The following is an 18,010-nucleotide window of genomic DNA, read 5'->3' on the forward strand; positions in this document are numbered from 1 at the left end:
AGTAACAGATGTCTTGGGAATGAATGACTATTTTCACTGCAATTGTTTGTATTTTCCTGACTTTCTAAAGTAAAGGGGGAAATGTAACTCTGTTTTAAAGCCTGAAAGAAGTGTGGTAGGAAAGCACTGGAGCTGAGGTGGTTGGGCAGATGTTTCTGCCTGCATGGAGTGGAGGAGATGGCGGCTGGACAGGAGAGAAATGAGGGAGCCAGCACTCCACTTCAGGCCCCGAGCGCGGAGCCTGAGACCCTGCGCTGGGCCGCAGCCTCCCAGGGAGGTTATTTTGGGGACTGGGGTTTGTGTGTGTGTGAGTGCTGTCAGCCAATAAAGGTGAGCTATTTCGGGCCACCATAATTGTGGGCTAGACGGGCGGTTTGCGTGGGAAACGTCTGCTTTACTGGTGTGTAGTCTGTCGGCCTTGTGTCAGGCCGTGAGCAATTCCACAGCAGCTTCCCTGATGATAGGCTCTGGGCTGAGAGGCTGCTGTGGTCATTGTCACCTGCAGACACACATCCAGCATGGGGGCTCCGGGGGAGGTTGGTGCCACCTTCCAACTCTCCCGGACTTGAGTGCCCAGGGGAGTGGATTGGCCAAGTGCCGCGCGCACATGTGTGTGTGTGTGTGTGTGTGTGTGTCCAAAGAGCTCAGTAAAGAAGCATAATTATTACTCACTTAGCTGCGCCACTCCTGTTTTATGGCATAGCAGCATTTCTTGATTTCTCAGTTTACTTGGAGCGGAATGTGTCCTGGAGCCAGCGCCCATCAGAATGACTTTTCAATATTACACAATATTTATGTTGATTCATCAGGCCAGACCCAGGCAGGAGTTTGGAGCCTTCCTGGTTCATGCTACGGCATCCATCCCAAACTGCAGGCAGTAAATTTCTTACAGAAAAATAATAATAAGGCAACAATAATCAGATGGCCCGAGGAGGACCTCAGCTGGCAGGGCCGAGGCAGAGGCACTGAAGGGGAGGAGCCAGGCCCCTTGCTGCTTCTCTCCTTCTTACCTTCAGCATACTTTGCAGACACTTGCAGCACATTTTGTTTGTGGGCCCCTTGGTCATTCTACTTTTTGAAACGATTCTTATGTGCTTTCCACGAATGGTGTTTCAGCTCTTCTGTGCAGAGGAAAACGCCAATGTTGACTGTTGCAAGCATTTGAGGACAGCTCTGCATAAGATACACAGGAGACATGCGAAGAGCACCGGAGCAGAATCTGCTAAGAAAGGAAAACTGCTGCGCTCTCCAAGAGCAGAGTCCTCCTGTCAGGGTTAAAAGCTGCTGGGAGGGCGTGGCCCCTGTAGCATGGCAGGGACGGCTTTTAGTGAGAACAGAAAACCACTGCAAGCAAGGCACAACGGGAGGAGACTTTCACAGCCATAGCTGAGCCAGGAAGCAGGCATGAGTGTCCAGGTGGCTCTGGCAGGCTTCGAGGAAGCCCTGCCTCCTGTCCACACCCGAGCACTGCTGAGAGCAGAGGGGAGCCGCCTTGCTGAGGGAGGTCATGGGGTCAGGACAGCTGGACAGCTGCTACTGGTCACGTCCTCTGGGGGACTCTGCTGCAGGAACCATAGTCTCAGAGTCTTGGGGTACTCATGGCCAGAGCCAGCAGGGCCCTGTGCCCAGCATGGCCATTATGGCTTCTTCCTGTGTCACTCAGGTTGGCAGCCCCGAGACCTGGGCAGCAGGACCCCAGCTGAGGGAGGAGGGTACGAGAGGAGAGGACTCCAGAGCAGGACCTTGTGCATCCGGGGAAGACTGCACAGGGCTGGGGAGGCCACAGAGCTCACACCTGTCCTCCTGCTTCTGCCTGACTGCCGCTCCTGGCCCTCCGAAGGGCCCGGCAGAGCAGCAAGGGCTTAGGGCAGAGACAGCTGGGCGACCTCCTCCCACCCCTGGACCAGGAGGCTGGGGTGGGGAAGCCTGAACATGGAAGAAAATCTTTTGGCATAGGAGAGTTTAAATGTTTAAATGCAAGTATTCTCTGTAAGAGAACCTTTATTTGACTCTTCCCTGACATGTGTGTGTTTGTGTGTGTGTGTGTGTGTGTGAGAGAGAGAGAGATATTGAATGGACTTGCTCCTTTTAGAATATGTTTCTTCCACATAAATCCCAGGCACTAGTAAAATGATTCACTGGTGGGGCTTCTTTTATAATTTGCAAAATAGGAATAAAATGGGCAGAAGCAGTGAGTGAGGCAGCTTTTCCACTTGAACACTGCAAACTGTCATATCCAGACTTCCAGCTGTGGTTTTCGAATATCAGCATTGTCTGAGCTATCTAGTATATTAGGCAATAGTTTACTATTTCAGACAACTTTTAATGCCATGACATTAGCAGAGAGGGAGAATTCTGTTTAAGCATTTACCAAAATGGCCCCGTATGAAACTTCAGGTCCAAAGGGCGGAGTCCAAGCCCCACCCACCATGGTCAGCAAGTGGCCATCTGTGCAGACTCCGCCTGCGTCCCAAGCAAACTGCACCCAGGGAGGCCCCTTAGCTCAGTCCTGGTCCCTGGGCCACATCAGGGGCTGCTTGGTGTCACTAGGCTTGCTGCCCCAGAGTCACGTCACAGCGACATGCCCGTGTGCCTGAGAAACCCACTCCCTCCCATTACCCTCCTGGCCTAACCCGTGGGGACAGCCAAGGAGCCCTCGGGCAGTTCTCACTGCCTCAAAGAGACAGTGCTGAGCAGAGCTGTTATGCTGAAGGAAGTGGAGTTCTTTACAATTTAGGAAATCAAGCAAAACTATAAAATAAACACTTTCAGCAAATTCTAATGAATTATCACATATGTAAAACAAGAGCATTGATAAACAAGTTTATTGAAAAATAAATAAACATCAAGATATTCTAGGAAATTAAATAAATCATTTATAAAAAACACATTTAGATGCCTTTGGTAGGAGTTTTGATATTCACGGATAAGAAGGCAAGTTTGGAGACAGCGAGCCCTGCATGGGGGTCCTCGCTGCAAGGCAAAACAGGACAGCAGAGGAGCTGAGAAGGGGCTCAGACAACAGGAGTTTGACCTTAAGCTTATCTGCAGCTGGCTGTGCTCATAGCTGAGGGTCAGGATTCGATGGAGCCGACCTTTAGACACACAGGGCTTCCAGGCTGCACTCTGGACGCACACCCATCAGTACCCCTAAATTAGGGCACACTCGCTTGTCTGGGAAGGGGAGGACTTATAATATCAGCTGTCGAATTACTATAGTTTTGGAATAAAAGTTTCTATGAGAGAAGATCATCATGCAAAACAAATATGTATGCAAAATCAGGGAAATTTAGACCTTTATTACAGAAAATTCTCTAGTTCCAAGAAACAGAAATATATCAAAGGTTTTTATAATGAGGATTAGTTCATATAACTGGAAATTCCAAGCAATGAATCTTTTCTTTTTCCACTACTAAGGATAGAACTGAAGCCCTTCACACTGAACTACATCCTCAGCCCTTTTTTATTTTTTATTTTAAGACAGGGTCTTGCTAAGTCACTAAGTTACCCAGACTGAGCTTGAACTTTCAATCCTCCTGCATGAGCCTCCCAAAGTACTGGTGTTACAGGCATGAGCCCCCAATCATGGACTGAAGCACTATCTTAGGGCTGTGTTTGTCTCCAGCCACTGGAAAACTGCTTCCACGAGTCAGTGCAAATGGCTACCATTCGTGTGACCAAATCCACTGTCCCGGCCCACAAGATGAGCTTCTCTGACAGCTTTGGTGACAGGTCCTTGGATGGTCTGCGGCCCCAGCTTGGGACAGCTGCCTGTGGCTGGGCCTGTCCTTGTATCCACAGGCTGCCACGTGGTCATGTTCACTTCCTCCCCTGCCCATGCTTGCCACCTGAGGACAGTGAGGAGAGGATTCACCACCCAGAGAGTGAGCAGCAGGCCTCCTCTGCCGCAGGCAGGAGGGAGGTGGCACCGGACAGGAAAAGCAGCAGCTAATTCCTCTGCAGTTTTTAGAAGGGTAGCCGTAGGAACACAGCTCTGTCTCACATGGGGTACACTGGAAATTTGCCTGCCTGAGATTCTAACCAGAGTTAGAGTCAGGCCATGGGGAAAAGGGTGGGTTGATACCAAGAGTGCAGTGCTTGACTCCCAAAATACCCCAGGTGGATTGTTAGATCTACACAACCATTCCAAGTCTTCATCACCTTGTCGAAGAAAGACAAGTATGAATGTAGTGGTGCTCCCTGGTCAGCGAGTTGTGCTGTTACTTCTGCCATCATCCCTGGGCCCTGCCTGTGGGTGCTTTGACAAGTATATTCATATAAAATGCTAACTAGAGCCCATCAGGCTAAAAAGCCTGTGACTTTGAGGATTAATACGCAAGTCAGCTCCACCCTGAGAAACCATGCCTAAAGGGTCAGTTAGAAGACAGAAGGCAGCCAGCCACCAGCCAAATCCCTTGGTCTCCAGGCTGGTCCTGAGCCCCAGCTCTGCACCTTAGCTCCGAAGCATTTCCACACGTGTGTGCACACACAGATTTGCACATACCACGGGATGCAGGGATCCCAATGTCTCTCTAACAACCGATCTTCCACGCAGCGCTGTGTGTGTGTGCTTGGCCCTCTCTGACTCACTTCCCTTCTCCCCCTTCCAAGTCCCAGGGTTCAGTAGCAGCTCCCCATCTCTTCTCATGGCCCCACTTCTGTATTCCTGTGGCATCTTCCATGAGTGCCACGGCCCAGCTCCTGAGTTATGGAACTATGCTGTGTTCATCTGTGGGTTTAATCCAGCCGTGCATCCCCTGGGAGAATGCCAGGACTTTCCAAGGGAGTCCACTTCCAGAGGCTGTCCTGCCACACAGGTCCCTCCTGGAACTGCTATCCCTGAGAACGCACAGCATCGGCTCAAGCCTCCGTCCCTAGCACCGAGTTTGACACATGCCCATTGCTCCCTCACAGAGCCTACACCGCCTTGGCCTTGTGCTTTGGGAATCTCCTGGGGGTGGGCAGATCCATTCCCAGTGCACGGGGCAGGGCAGAGGAGGAACTCCCAGGCTTGGTGGCAAATCCTTCTGAATACCAGGTGGGCTTCCAATTTTCCTTTTTAACCAAATTGACAAAGGACCTGAATTGTCAGATCATTAAGCATAATACTTGTGACAGACCAATTAAATAAATTTTGGCCTATAGCAGAGGAAGAGTTTTAAAAATCAAGTGAGATGATGTAGTCAGAAGAAAAGCCCCTTAATTTGGCTCTGGTTACCTATGAAAGAGTCTCCTGGTGCTCATAGCCTGTAGGCATGACAGGTATGAGTGGATTATGTCAAGCCCTGCCTTACTGTAGCAACAAAGATTCCAGTCATTTTAAAGGAATTAATTAAAAAGAAGACTCATTTCCTCCTTATAAGATGCATTTCTAATGACAGTTTACATGTTTGCTTTACAGATGTCACAGTTTCTAGCACTTTTCTGCTGCTGGGGTACAGGTCACGGATTGAGCACTTGTCTGGTATATGTAAGGCCCTGGACTCAGTCTTCAGAATCACAAAAAATTACACATATATATGTAAATGTCACAGTGATGACTAAAGCACAAAGAGAATTTAACATTACTGCCTTATGGTGAAAGGAGATTAAAAATTAAAATTTAATTTGTATACATATTTTATAAAAAGATTTGATTTTTTAAAAAATCTCTCAAGTGTAAAGTACTTCAGTTAAGATGAGATTCAGTGGGTGGCAGGGTGGAGATCAGTTCAAGGAAGAAGAGACACGGTCAAAAATTCTGTCTGAGGAGGGAAAGACTCGATTCCACATTTGCTGGGCATGAAATGCTGATATTGGGCTCCTTGGCTTACACCTTTGATGAAATATTTATATAAAAATGTGAACATGTTGTACATCTGTTGCGACCCATTGAACTCTTGAAGGAAATGCTCAGATGTTGATTAAAAATGTAAGAGGGGACATGATTGTTCAAAATTATTTGGAGGATTCAGGAAAAAGCTGTGGAAAAGCGTGGCAGTGCACTGCACTGGCCTGGCTCTGCTCCCTCGGCCTGGCGTACAGAGTGGAGTCAGCGCAGGCTGAGGCGAAGGACAAACGTCCTTGCTGGCTGTGAGCACCCTGAGAACCCACTGGTGCCCATGTGGGACACAAGGTTTTCTGTCTTGCTGTGAAATCTGCTCTCAGGGAGCAGACTCTTAAGAAATCTCCTTTTATAGTGAGCAGCAAAAAGCAACATGATAGGGGGCACAACTTTTCACTGGCATTTTAGTAAAATGACAATGAAAATGAACCCATTTGGAAAGTACCGAGGCTCCTCTGTGTCAGAGAGGCTCGCACCCCAACGAATGCATGTTAGGTTGGGGACATCAGGGGTGGGATGCACCTGGGACATCCTCGCCCAACGGTACTTGCAGCAGAGCACCGAGGTTCTCTTGTGGCCCCAGGGAGCTGGGGGTCACCACTGCTGTCCAGCTAAAAGAGAAAGTTGACTGCAGTTGTACTTGCCCTGATCTTGATCAAAATTCCGAATACGGTTTGGGATGAATGTTTGCCTCGTGCACACCGTGACAGGTCTGAAAAGCTGTGAGTGCTCAGATCTAGAACGCTGCTCAGGACTCGCGAGTGTGCAGTGGGGGCTTTGGGGAGACGACTGGGCCAGGAACACCGCATGCAGCCTCGTTAAGCCACTCATGGGTACTGTTGGGAGGCACGGTGTAGAAAGAAGAGGCGGTTGCCGTGGCAACAGGAAGGTGACTCCTTCCCACCCTCTCCCTTCTCTCTCCTTCCTGGCTGCCATGGGCTGAGCAGCTTTTCCTCTGCCAGGCCCCTCCACCATCTTGTTTCTGCCATGGACAGAAACCGTGAGCTGCAGTCAGCCTCTCCTCCTACGCTGTGGGTCTCAGGTGTCCTGTCCCAGCAACAGGAAAGTGACTAAGACAGTAAGCAAAGCACCTGTGTGTCAGGGCCCGGCTGATATCTGTATTTAATGTTTGAAATTTCCTTTGGTGACTTTGTGAAACAAAAGCTTATGGTGGAATAGCAGGGAGCCGAGCGTGGGTCCACGGGAGGTACAGGGGCCCTCAGTGCCTTTGCCTTTGCCCTGGATCTGGAGAACTTTCCAGAGCCCCCACTTAGACACAGTGGCATTTGTACTTGGGGTTCTGTAAGGTAGGGGAGCAGTTGATAGTCCTTTCATAGGCTCTGTGGTGACTCATTTGGAAGAGCATTTCATCTTGAATTTATATTATGCTTCTGCTAAAATCAAAAGAAGTGCATGTTTTTACATCTGCAAAAACCCTGCAGCAATAACTTTTGAGTTCAAAAAAGGTCATTCACCCCTTAAGAGAAAACCAAACTTATCAACATATTAATTAATTTAAAAGTAATGATTGACTCCAGGGCAGACAGAGGGTATCAGAGAGGATAAAAGGATTGCTGTATTCCATTTATTTACTTGACAGTAATAGGAATTGAACCCAAGGCCTTTGCACTGAGCTACAACTGCAGCCCTTTTTAATTTTCCTGTAATTTTGAAATAAAGTCTCGATAAGTTGCTAAATTGCTCAGGCTGGGCTCAAACTTTGGCAATCCTCCTCCTCAGCTTCCCAAAATACTGGATTACGGGTGTGTACCACCACGCCCAGCTTGTTGTGTGCCTTCTGAAATTCGTAATTAGTCACTGGTCAACTGCACAAGAATGTTTACACCCCATATCTTGACCTGAAATTTCAGAGAACATTTTAGATCTGTGAGGGATTCTAAAACTTATCAGGCTTGCTTATTTGCTTATTTCATAGAAAGAGGAAAAGACTGCCGGACGTGCAGAGCAGAACTTGGGCTGGAGGATGGGATTTGGACCCAGTGCGGTGCTCCACCTCCAGCTGCCCAGATTTCAGGCTGCGGGCCCAGGGTCCCTGAGTCCTGGCACCCCAGGGGCTACGGTGAGGATGGAAAGTGGGCTCTTGGGGCGACCCTGTAGACACCCCCAGCCTGGTAGCTGAATGAGCTCTCTGTTCTGTGTTTGTGGGTTCCCGTGGTCCGATGGGCTGTGAACCCGAGCCCGAGACAGAGCCAGCAGGGCCAAGAGAAGAGTGCCAGGGGCTGGGAGCCGCCAGCCAGGCAGCGCCCTGAGTTAGGCATTTGTGAGTGTTGTGCATGCGGAGGGTGCACGTGACCAGGCAGTGGGCTGAATGTTTACACCACGTAGGGGAAGGAGATGAGAAAAGAGTAAAGAGGTGCTGTGTAAATGTACAAACTCCCCATGAGGAATGTAATCATTATGGACTACAGACAGGTACTAAAATTTTAAAAACTAAAATAAAGTTTATTGCAGAAAAAGCCACATTACCATGAATCCCTTTAAAATCCTCCCCTCCCTGTGCACACACTCACCCTGTCATTCCTGCCACTTTCTGAAGCAGCTCTGCAGTCCTCTTTCCCGAGGGTCTTCGGCTGCACTCTTAGTTCTTCCCAAAGTCAAAATGGCCAAGAAAGGGAAACATTTTAAATCCATTCGGGACATTGAGGCAGCCGGGATGGTGCGGCTAAAGACAGACTCGGAACTTCTGCAGAAGGTGGCAAGATCCACGGGGTAAGAGGAATGGAGTGGGGTCCACGGAGGAAGATTCGTGGCAATGTGGCTGTTAGGAATGGAGAGGAGTCCACAGAGGGAGATTCGTGGCAATGTGGCTGTTACTGCAATAGATACTGTAAAAATTTAAGCTTTCATCATATTTTTCAGTCACACTGTGTTCAGCTTCCCGCAACATGTTGATTTAAGGGATTGCAATTGGCCTAACTTACACCACAGACTCGAGTCTTTTTATGGCATTTTTGACCTTAGAACTTCTGAGGGATGTCAAACACCCGGACAAGCTCTGCGAGTGCAGCTGGACAGAGAACGGATGGAAGTGGGCTGCGGAACCCCCAGCCTCCCCTACCCCAGCCCCTCCTCACTGCACTCCATTCCTCTGGAAATCTGGATGGGGGGGCCGGCCAGATGCTGGAGCCACCCCCCCCAACCCCAGCAGCCCAGTGCCTGGCTGGGGACCCACTGGGAGGAAGTGAGAAGTGTCACATTCTAAGGGCGGCCCCTGGAGAGGTAGGGCAGGGAGCCAGCTGGACTGATGCTTACATGTCGCCCAGGACACGCACACCCTCCCGCAGACCAGCCCCCGCCTGCTGGACGCTGTCACTGCAGTGGCGCGGCCGTGCTCCAGTGTGTCTGTCCCCTCCCCGTGAGCTGCAGGACTGGCAAGCTCAGGTCCTCAGGTTGGAAACTCCCATCTCAAAACCAAGCACGGGGCCTGTCCCACTGTGGCCACTGGACTGCGCCCCAGGGGCAGCGCTGCCCCCCGCGTCCAGGCGCAGTCAGGAAAGGGCTCTGCTGGGATCAGAACCCAGGTCTCCAGGGCCTGAGAGCTGTGTGTCACACGTTTACGGGAAACAGAGATGCATCTAAGAGTCGGCACTCAGGTCTCGCCCAGGAACAGCTCGCTGCATCAGCATCTCCATGGCTCCTCCCGCTTGCCCTCTCCCGTCTCCAGCTGTCTTGTGAACTGTGTGTTCTTTGTGTGTTTGTTCTCGTGTTTGTGTTGGGGATCTCATGCAAGCCAAGGCGAGCGCGGTTTCTCTTGGTTTCCTTTGTGCTGTGCTGTCCGGGTGGAGAGTGGGTCACACTGGGTCAGCACCTGGCCTCCATTGCACCCTGCACCCGAAGGTGCCTGCCAGGCCCGGCGAGGACAGCAGTTGCTTCCGAGCCAGCCACCACAAGACCCAGGCTTTACCTCCCGGCTGGTAGTGAGGGTGCTTAGGCCCCATGCCCGGAAGTGTCCCGAAGCTTAACATGGAGCCTGCTGTGAGTCCCTGTCCTCCAGTCTGGAGCTCTGCGCCCGGCACCTCCTGTGGTTCCCGGGAAGCGACACCCACCGGAGGGACCACCGCACCCGCCTAGCTGGCCTGTCCTGTCCGGGGGCTGTGCAGGTGCTGCGGGGGAGCTCAGTGCCGGCCTCGCTGCCTCCGCTGCCCACATCCTCGGGCACCTCTGCCGCAGACAGAAGCCCCTGCACGCCCCCACGGCTCCTTCTAAGGCTGGCTCTTATTTACCCCCAAACCTACGGCCCCATCTAGGACACAAAGGGCCAGCCCAGCGCTGAGACAGCGTGCATTTCCCATGTAGCTGTGCAGGCTTTGTCAGAGCCCTCATTGCAGTGTTGTTTATGTCTAGATTTCTTCATATTTTTTAAAACTCCAATTTTTCTTCATTTTTAAAAAGACCCCTTTTGGAGGTACTGGGGATTTAACTAACTCGGGACCTTCACACTGAGCTGCAACCCCAGCTTTTCCTTCTACCTTTGTATTTAGAAATAGTGTCTCAGTGAGTCATCAAGCCGCCCAGGCCGGCCCCAAACTTGCAGCGCTCCTGCCTCAGCCTCCTGGAGTGCTGGAGTCACAGTCCGGCACCACCACGCCCAGCATAGCAGCAGTCGTGGTGTTAGGCTGGGCATTTAGAGGTCTGCCTGTCTTATAAGGAATATGCATTTACAGGACTAATTGATCAAAGTCTGCGTTTCGGAGGAACACCCCAGGTTCAGCCGCACAGGCTCATGTGGTCCCCATGAAGCCCCAGTCCTGGAGCCCAGCCCCTCCATGCCTGTGGGAGCACCCTGCCCTCTGTCCACATTCCAGAGGAGCCGGGCGGGTGGAATGCGCTTTGGGAGGTGGCCAGGAGGGCGTGGCTTGTGCTCACCTGTCCTTGCTGTATCCCATCCAGTGAGCCTGCCCCTGAGTCCCAGCAGCCACAGCGGTGTGGACGGCATCCTGCCTGTGCCGTCCGAGGCCGAGGAGACAGCGTCTGTGGGCAGCTGCTTCGCCTCGGAGGACACGACGGAGGACTCGGGGGTGATCAGCTCCCCGTCCGACATCATCTCTCTGGACTCCCAGCACGACAGCTTGAAGTCCAAAGATAAGTGGGCCACAGACCAGGAAGACTGCAGTGACCAGGACCTGGCTGGAACCCCAGAACCAGGGCACCAGAAGAGCCCCTCGTGGGAGGGATCTGGCCCTGCAAAGTTGTGTCTGAGGTGAGTCGGGGCGGGGAACATCAGCACCCCATCCAACCCCTTAGGGGGGGCTCCTCGGCCATGGCGACCCAATTACTACCCACTCGTACCTGGGCACGCACCCACACCCTGACTCCGGTTATCTGCAGTCCCATCTCTGTGCCACCCTGGATGCCAGGTGCTTATAAACAATGTGTGATTTCGCTGTGTTTGTCTTGGCACCGAGCGCCCATGGTGCCATACCCAGCACTGTGCTCTGCAGCATGTTTTCAGGACTTTGCTGTGATTATAGGTATCCTTCATTTGTTATGCATTTCTCTACTAATGGGCACCTAGGTCCGTCCAGTTTTTCAGGACTGAAAACTATCAGGAAGGTGTACACAGGTCTGTTTATGCCTAGAGAGTTTTCTAGAAGAGCAATTATTAGAGCATCAGAAAGAGTCGTCTCCAACTTTATGGAATATTGGCAACCTGCTCTCCAAAAGGCTCGTCCAGCTTAGAGGTCCCCGGGAGCTATGACGTCTGTCTTCCACATCTGCACCAGTCTTGGAGGTTCGCCTTAGCTCCCAGAGGAGTCAGACGGCTTCTCACTCGGCCTCAACTTACAGCCCTCTCGTTAGTAAGGACGGCCATCTTGCCTGCTTATTAGCACTTTGAGTTTCTTCTTTTATGAATTGCCTTTTTGTAGTCTTTGCCCATCTGAAAAAATGTATATTGTTTACCTTTTTTAAATAATTAATTTCTCCTTTGTCATTTATTTGCACACAGCATCTCTAAGTCTGGGGCCTGAACTTAGCTTTGTGTTTTATTGCATAATAATAGGCTTTTAATGCTGGTGTCACTGAACGTGTCCTTTGTCTCCCCAGTGTGTAAGCTCTGTGCTACCCTAAGAGATACTTCCCGTCACCCTAAAGGGCTAAGGAGAATGTAAATTTCTTGTAGATGTCCCATTGTTGTTTTCTGTCTGTCGCTGGAGCTCTCCTTTTAGGGCGGCGTGGTGTCCATCTGAAATCTCTCTCATGCCCCCCCCACCCCCAGCCTGATCCAGACCGCACAGGGCTTGGTCTCGTTCAGTGGTTGTTTGCGCTGGACTTGTTTATTTCTCCTCCAGTGACAAAACCCCACTGTGGTTAGTCTCCTTTTTACATTCTTCTCTAAAAAGGCGGTTCACTCTCTTCAACCTGTCAGTTTTAAGTAACTTTAAGAAGTAATCAGAGCTGGGCATGTTGGTGCACACCGGGGACCCTAGAACTCTGGGGGCCTGAAGCAGGAGGATCACAACTCTGAGCCCAGTTTGGGAAACTGTGGGAACTTAGCAAGACCCTGTCTCAAAATAAAAAATAAGAAGAGCTGGGAAGCTCCGTGCAAATGCCCGGGGTCACACCCCTAGTACCACAGGGGAAAAACACTAATCAGATCAATAATATTATAGGAACATTAATAGAAATAAGGTTCAGTGATTTTTTTTTTAAAGTTCATAGTCAATTACCAAAACTGACGAGTGCTTTTGTACTTCCGTGTTTTGTTTTAAGGCTGTTCACAGAACACACAGGTCTTCCTCTGGTTGATATAGTGGTATCTTCCATCATGTTTTGTTTTGATTCATTTTTACCCAGCAGTGGATCTCGAGGTCTTTTACCCCACAGTGCCGTGTTCTGACGCACATTCCCTAATAATGTGAAAGCGTAACTCTCCGTCTTAAGGATGCTCCCAGGGCCAAGTGGGGATTTCATCAGCAGGAACCCAGAGGCAGTGTGGGTCCCTGGGCCCTGCACCCCAGGGTGAGGCTCTGAGTTGAGCCCAGCTGTGTCCCCTGTGGCCATGGAGCAGATAAAGATGATGTCACTGTCTTTTCATCATTTAACAGAAAGTATGACCCAGGGCTGCTCTCCTTGTTGGATGGGTCACACAGGCCTGGGCTTGAGCTGCAGCTAATCAGACATCTCCGATCGTGGCCCCGGGAAGGCTGGCTGGCGGGGACTTGCCTTTGCCTCCATGGCACTGCCCCTGCTGATTTCCGTCCACGCAGGAGAGCAAAGGCTGTCTGTAGCCACGGCCAGGGGGACTGCATCTCTGGACCCCAAGGCTTTCCAGACAGGAGCAAGGCTGCTTTTCTGCCCTGGCCTCTGGGCACCCGAACTGGATGGAGGCCTGGGGAGGGGCTCTCAGAACTGGCAGTGCACAATGGATCCCAGCAGCAACTGCAGGTGTGGCCTTCCAGTATCTTCAGAACTAAACTATTGACCCGGGAGCTGAGGTCAGGTCTCAGCCCATGATTTTTCATGAAATGCAAAGCTATAGTTTTGGAGGAGGTTGAAGTTTTGTTTTGTTTTTTTAAGGAGTGATCTCAACAGAAACATCAGACACACTGGGTGACCTCAGCATCTCCTGCTGTGCGTTTACCCTAAACATGTGATTTGGGGTGTGTTTTGGGGTGAATTTCAGGCAGTGCCTCTGGGGCCTGGAGGCCTTGCAAACCGAGGGCTCTGGGCTGCCTGGAAGGGAAGCTGAGGCTCAGCAGGTAAAGAGAGGCCCCGGGAAGGGAGGAAAGCTTGGGCCTTCTCTGAAGAGAACTTGCTTCTTTCCCCTTTCCAATCGTCACCCTGCCAGGGATTTCAGCCCTGATGAGGAGAGACAGGGGCTCACTAAGTCACTGAGTTGCCCAGGCTGCTCTTGAACTTGCAGTCCTCCTGCCTTAGCCTTCTGGAGTGCTGGGATTATAGGTCTGTGCCGCATGCCCAGCTTTAATGTGGCTCACTCTATGGAGAAACCAGACGTGTGGATTTTTACCTGATGTCTCCCAAATTTTCAGTGTGAGCACCCAGGTCAAGCATCAGGGAGACTAAACGCACGGCCGGGCATGGGGTTCCGGCTAAGCTCTCTTGGGATGGGGGTGCTGAGGCCACCCCACTGCTCTGTAGAACACGGCTACTTCCTGTGCCTTGTGCTTGGAAACTATCTGCTCAGAAATGCACCTGGGGAGCCACCGTGCACTCCCCTCAGCCTGCTGAGATTGCCAAGGACCTTGGAGACTCCTCAGGGGAGTGCTCTCTGCAGGACTGAGGATGAGCCCCAAGCGTTCTTCTTCTTCCGGAAAGCCATTCAGAGTCATCTCCTGCCACAGTCGCCCTGGGGCACTGGCAGACACCCGCATCTCTTTCCTTGAGACCCACAGCTTCTGGGTGAGCTTCCTGCTCAAGCCTGGAGAGCGCCCAGCCGGCCAGGACAGAGAGAGAAATCTGCCAGCAGGTGGGCTCAGACTGCAGGCAGGCATGAGTCCACCAGGGCGGTCAGGCTCTGTGCCCTGAGAACCATGCAGGAGGCGGGTAGCAACCCTGCGCCTCGGCAGGTGCGCCTGCCCTCCTGGCGGCCCAGACCACTGCGAGGGATGAGAGCACCCGTGACTGAGACACTGTGACCAGGGTAGGGTCCTGGGGAGGATGGCGGAGCCTAACCCAGGCCTGGCTTAGCTTTCGCTGTGCCCAATGCGCCCCTGAGCCCAGGCTTCCAGCTCTGCCCTGAACATTCCATGCTTAGTGTGTGCAGCGAGTTCTGGGGTGCCCATGGGTGTCCCTCAGGGTGTGCTCCTCCTGTGTCACTTGACGGTCCAGGCCCCGGGCACAAGGCTCACCCTTCCCAGGACCCACAGGGCTGGGTCTCGGCTAGGAGAGGGCTCCAGGAGGTGGTGAGGCCGAGGGGCAGTGACACCTGCTCGGCTTGCAGGTCTCCGCTATGGGGAGGAAGGCCCCTCAGGAATTCCAGCCCAGCCAACCTGGGGCCTTAACTGCCTCCCCCAAGAGGTGGGAATTCACGGAGCACTGTTTGGGAAGAGCTGAGGAGGCCCAGATGGGTAATGTCCGCCTCTGAAGTTCTCGTTTCCTCAGCGACTTCTCCTCTCCCTTCTCCCTGCACGTGGCAAAGTTAGACAGTGACAGGACACCCGGTGACTGTCTAAATTTTATAGCCAAAATGAAATCCCAGGACAAGCCCCCAAAGATGACTCTGTGGCATCCCCAGTGCCCACCCTCTCCCTGGGGACCCCAGGGTCTCCCCATCCCCACCTGCTGGGCGCAGGGCCATGATAGCCACAGCTAGAGCAGAGGACCTGTGCCGCCTCCTGCTGGGGTGTGGTGTCCATCACCTTAGGAGGCAGATCCACCTGGTGGTGAGACAGGAAGGGGATTCCGCCTGGGTTTCCATCACTCCTTCCCAGAATTGTAACTACAACATTGTATCTCATGGCCCCAGGGGCTGGAACCCTTATAACAGTAGAGGAACAGTAGCTGCTTTCACCTCTTTCCTTTGGCGCATTTAGAAACTTTTTCTACCCTTGACCCTGCAACTTTGAAACCTTAGGGGGGTGGAGCTGAGACTTTGCTACTGGGTTTCACAGAAGGACTCTGAGAGTGCTGCCCAGGGCTCCCCCCAGCCCCAGGTCACTGCTGAGTCCTTGGTGTTGGAAGTGTAAAATACACACCAAGTCTGCCATGAAGGGAAAAAATATATATTAACTATGTGCACAAGAAGTTAAAAGTAAGATATTTAACTAACATTAATTACACTTATTTCATTTCACTTTTTAAATGTGACTATGAGATTTTAAATTGTTTGCATGGCTCCTGTTGTATTGACACTGCTGGAGTTGTGAAGCTCTGTTAGCTCTGGAGCGTGTACAGAGGGTGGGAAAGAGACTAACACGTATATGTCTGTCACCCCAACATCATTTTGAAATTGCGGGGTTGGGTTGGTTACCATCAGCATCCCTCTCAGACCTCCTTTTTCATTAACTCTGCCACTGTATACATTACTTCAAGAAACTTTTTTGAGACAGTCTTACTATGTTGTTCAGGCTGGTCTCAAAATCACTGCAATCCTCCTGCCTCAGCCTCCCTGATGCTGAGACTGTAGGCTGGTGCCACCACGCCCCACAAGAAACCCTTCAGCTACAAAACCCAGCAGGACCTGATGTGCATGGCATGTAGCCCCAGCATGTTTCAGACAGGTCAGGATCGTACTATTCCCACTTTTCTTTCCCATGGCAAATGAACACAAAAAAGGTCAAAGATCTCCCGGCCCTGAGTGGAAGGATCCTCCCGCCTCCTCTTGCCAGGCGCTGGGCAAGCAGGGCCCGTGCCCCTCAGCCAGGTGGGAGGTGTCGCCCAGCCTGGCCACTCAGAGTCCCCAGGAGGTGGCCTGCGGCGGGTGCCCCTCGAAGCCAGTGCGCTGTCACCTCTGCAGTCATCCACATGGGCAACACCCCGCCCTGTGCTTGTTTCCTTTTTCTTTGCTGAGTCTTTGGCCATGGCACGAAGTGTGTGCATAGAATGGGGTGTTGCTGGGGTGCGCAGAGGCGGGACAGAAAGGTGTGGTTGGAGCACGGTGGGGGGGTCCGGCTCCCTGGCTGCCAGCACCCCCGGAGACAGAGTCTGCCCCCCCACCCGGAAGGAGAGTGATTCGGGGCTTTGGGGAAGAGGACAGCCGGACAGAGTGAGGGGGAAGAGCAGGTGTCACGCACTCCGTGCTCTCCAGCCTCACACCTGAAGGGGACACAGGAGCTCCGTTTGCCCTGCCCTGCAACCCGTGCACGCAGAGCCCAGGCCCAGCAGGGCAGCGGTGCTGTGCGCGGCCACACCCGCTGCGGGAGCTGCAGACCGGACAGGGCGCAGGCCGCTCTGCGGGCACCTGGCTGGCTGCTCCAGACCCAGGCCCAGGAGGGGCTGTGCCCATGGGAGCGGGACTGGGTGGCAGCCTCAGGGCAGCTCACCAGGGCCAAGTGAGGGCGTGCCACGCACAGAGTCAGGCCACGGCACGGCAAATGTTATTTTAAATTTAGCTCCTAAAACTGCTTTGCCACTCGGGATGTTTATAAAAACAAGCCTGATTTTAAAATAAAGGCAGAAAGTATCCACTTAATTCTTCCTTTTTAGTAAGTCACACTGGTTTGTTTGTCCACAGGCTTTTCTTTTGTCTTTTCTTTACAAGCAGTATTGGGCATTTACATTGAGCTACATCCCCAGCCCACTGTTTTGTTATTGCAAATTTTTATTAGTACATATTTCAATACACAGTGAAGACATCACTGGGGGGAGTTGGCACAAGCACCTGTCACACCTAGTCCTTTTCATTTCCCTTCCTCCCCTCTACCTCCCTGCCTCCACTCCTGGGTCCCCTTCCCATCTACGAAAGGTCTCCCTCTCTGTTTCCTGTCATTTCTCTCTGATTTTGCTCTTTAAATTATTTACAGTTTGGGTTTCTCGTGTAAAAGAGCATGTAGTACTTAACATCCTGTGTGTGATTTATTTCTCTCACCATTATGGTCTAAAGGTATTTTTACTTCGAGACAGGGTCTCACTAAGTCACTAAACTGCCGAGCCTGGGCTCAAACTTGCAACCCTCCTGCCTCAGCCTCCCAGAGTGCTGGGTGTTTTTATGCCATCATAATTTTCTGACCTACAGTTCTATGGCTTGATGTCTTCACATAGCACATCAGATGATGCATCAGTCTGTGTTTCTGGGTACACTTCATGATCATGATAGTTACTGATTTGAAAGCACTTTACACATATATGCAGCAATTCCGACATCCTTTCCCACGGCTAAACATTTCAGTCCTGTGGAAACAATGAACACTGTTATGTTATATTTTTCCGTTCATTGGATAAGTTATTAAAATAGAGACCAAGGCATCACAGCTCCTAACAAAGGTACAGTGATGTTTGTTTCTTGTTGATAAGCATTTCCATGCTGCTCTCACCATGTCTCAAATTCATTACATCTTCATCTGTTCAGGTCAACTTCTTATTATTTTCAGTGGAACTTGCATTTTAAATCTGTTTGACTTTCTCTTAGTTGCTTTTCTTGGTGTTGAGACAAAATACCCACAAGTTAAGGGAGGAAAGGTTTATTGGGTTCACAGTTTGTAGAGGTTTCAGCCCATAATCATCTGGCTCCAAGGCAGGGTGGCCTGGCAGAGGGCATCGCAGAGG

At 51.5% G+C, this 18,010-nt stretch overlaps 1 protein-coding gene across 12 annotated transcripts in view; it reads left to right on the plus strand.

The window, feature by feature from the left end:
• The window catches only part of Cobl (cordon-bleu WH2 repeat protein), a 163,182-nt gene that overhangs the window by 129,289 nt on the left and 15,883 nt on the right, over window positions 1-18,010 (plus strand). For all 12 annotated transcript variants that reach the window (XR_015445416.1, XR_015445414.1, XR_015445412.1 and 9 more), the window contains one exon: window positions 10,736-11,045. Coding sequence is in view for 3 of the 12 variants with exons in the window: in XM_087196039.1 (XP_087052165.1) it covers window positions 10,736-11,045 (310 nt within the window). In the remaining 9 variants the exon portion in view is untranslated. The remainder of the gene's footprint in view (window positions 1-10,735; window positions 11,046-18,010) is intronic.

This window comes from Heterocephalus glaber, unplaced genomic scaffold (genome assembly GCF_053883595.1).
Source record: "Heterocephalus glaber isolate CG9 unplaced genomic scaffold, H.glaber_assembly_v1.0 deba00001610, whole genome shotgun sequence".
Classification (NCBI taxonomy): domain Eukaryota; kingdom Metazoa; phylum Chordata; class Mammalia; order Rodentia; family Bathyergidae; genus Heterocephalus; species Heterocephalus glaber.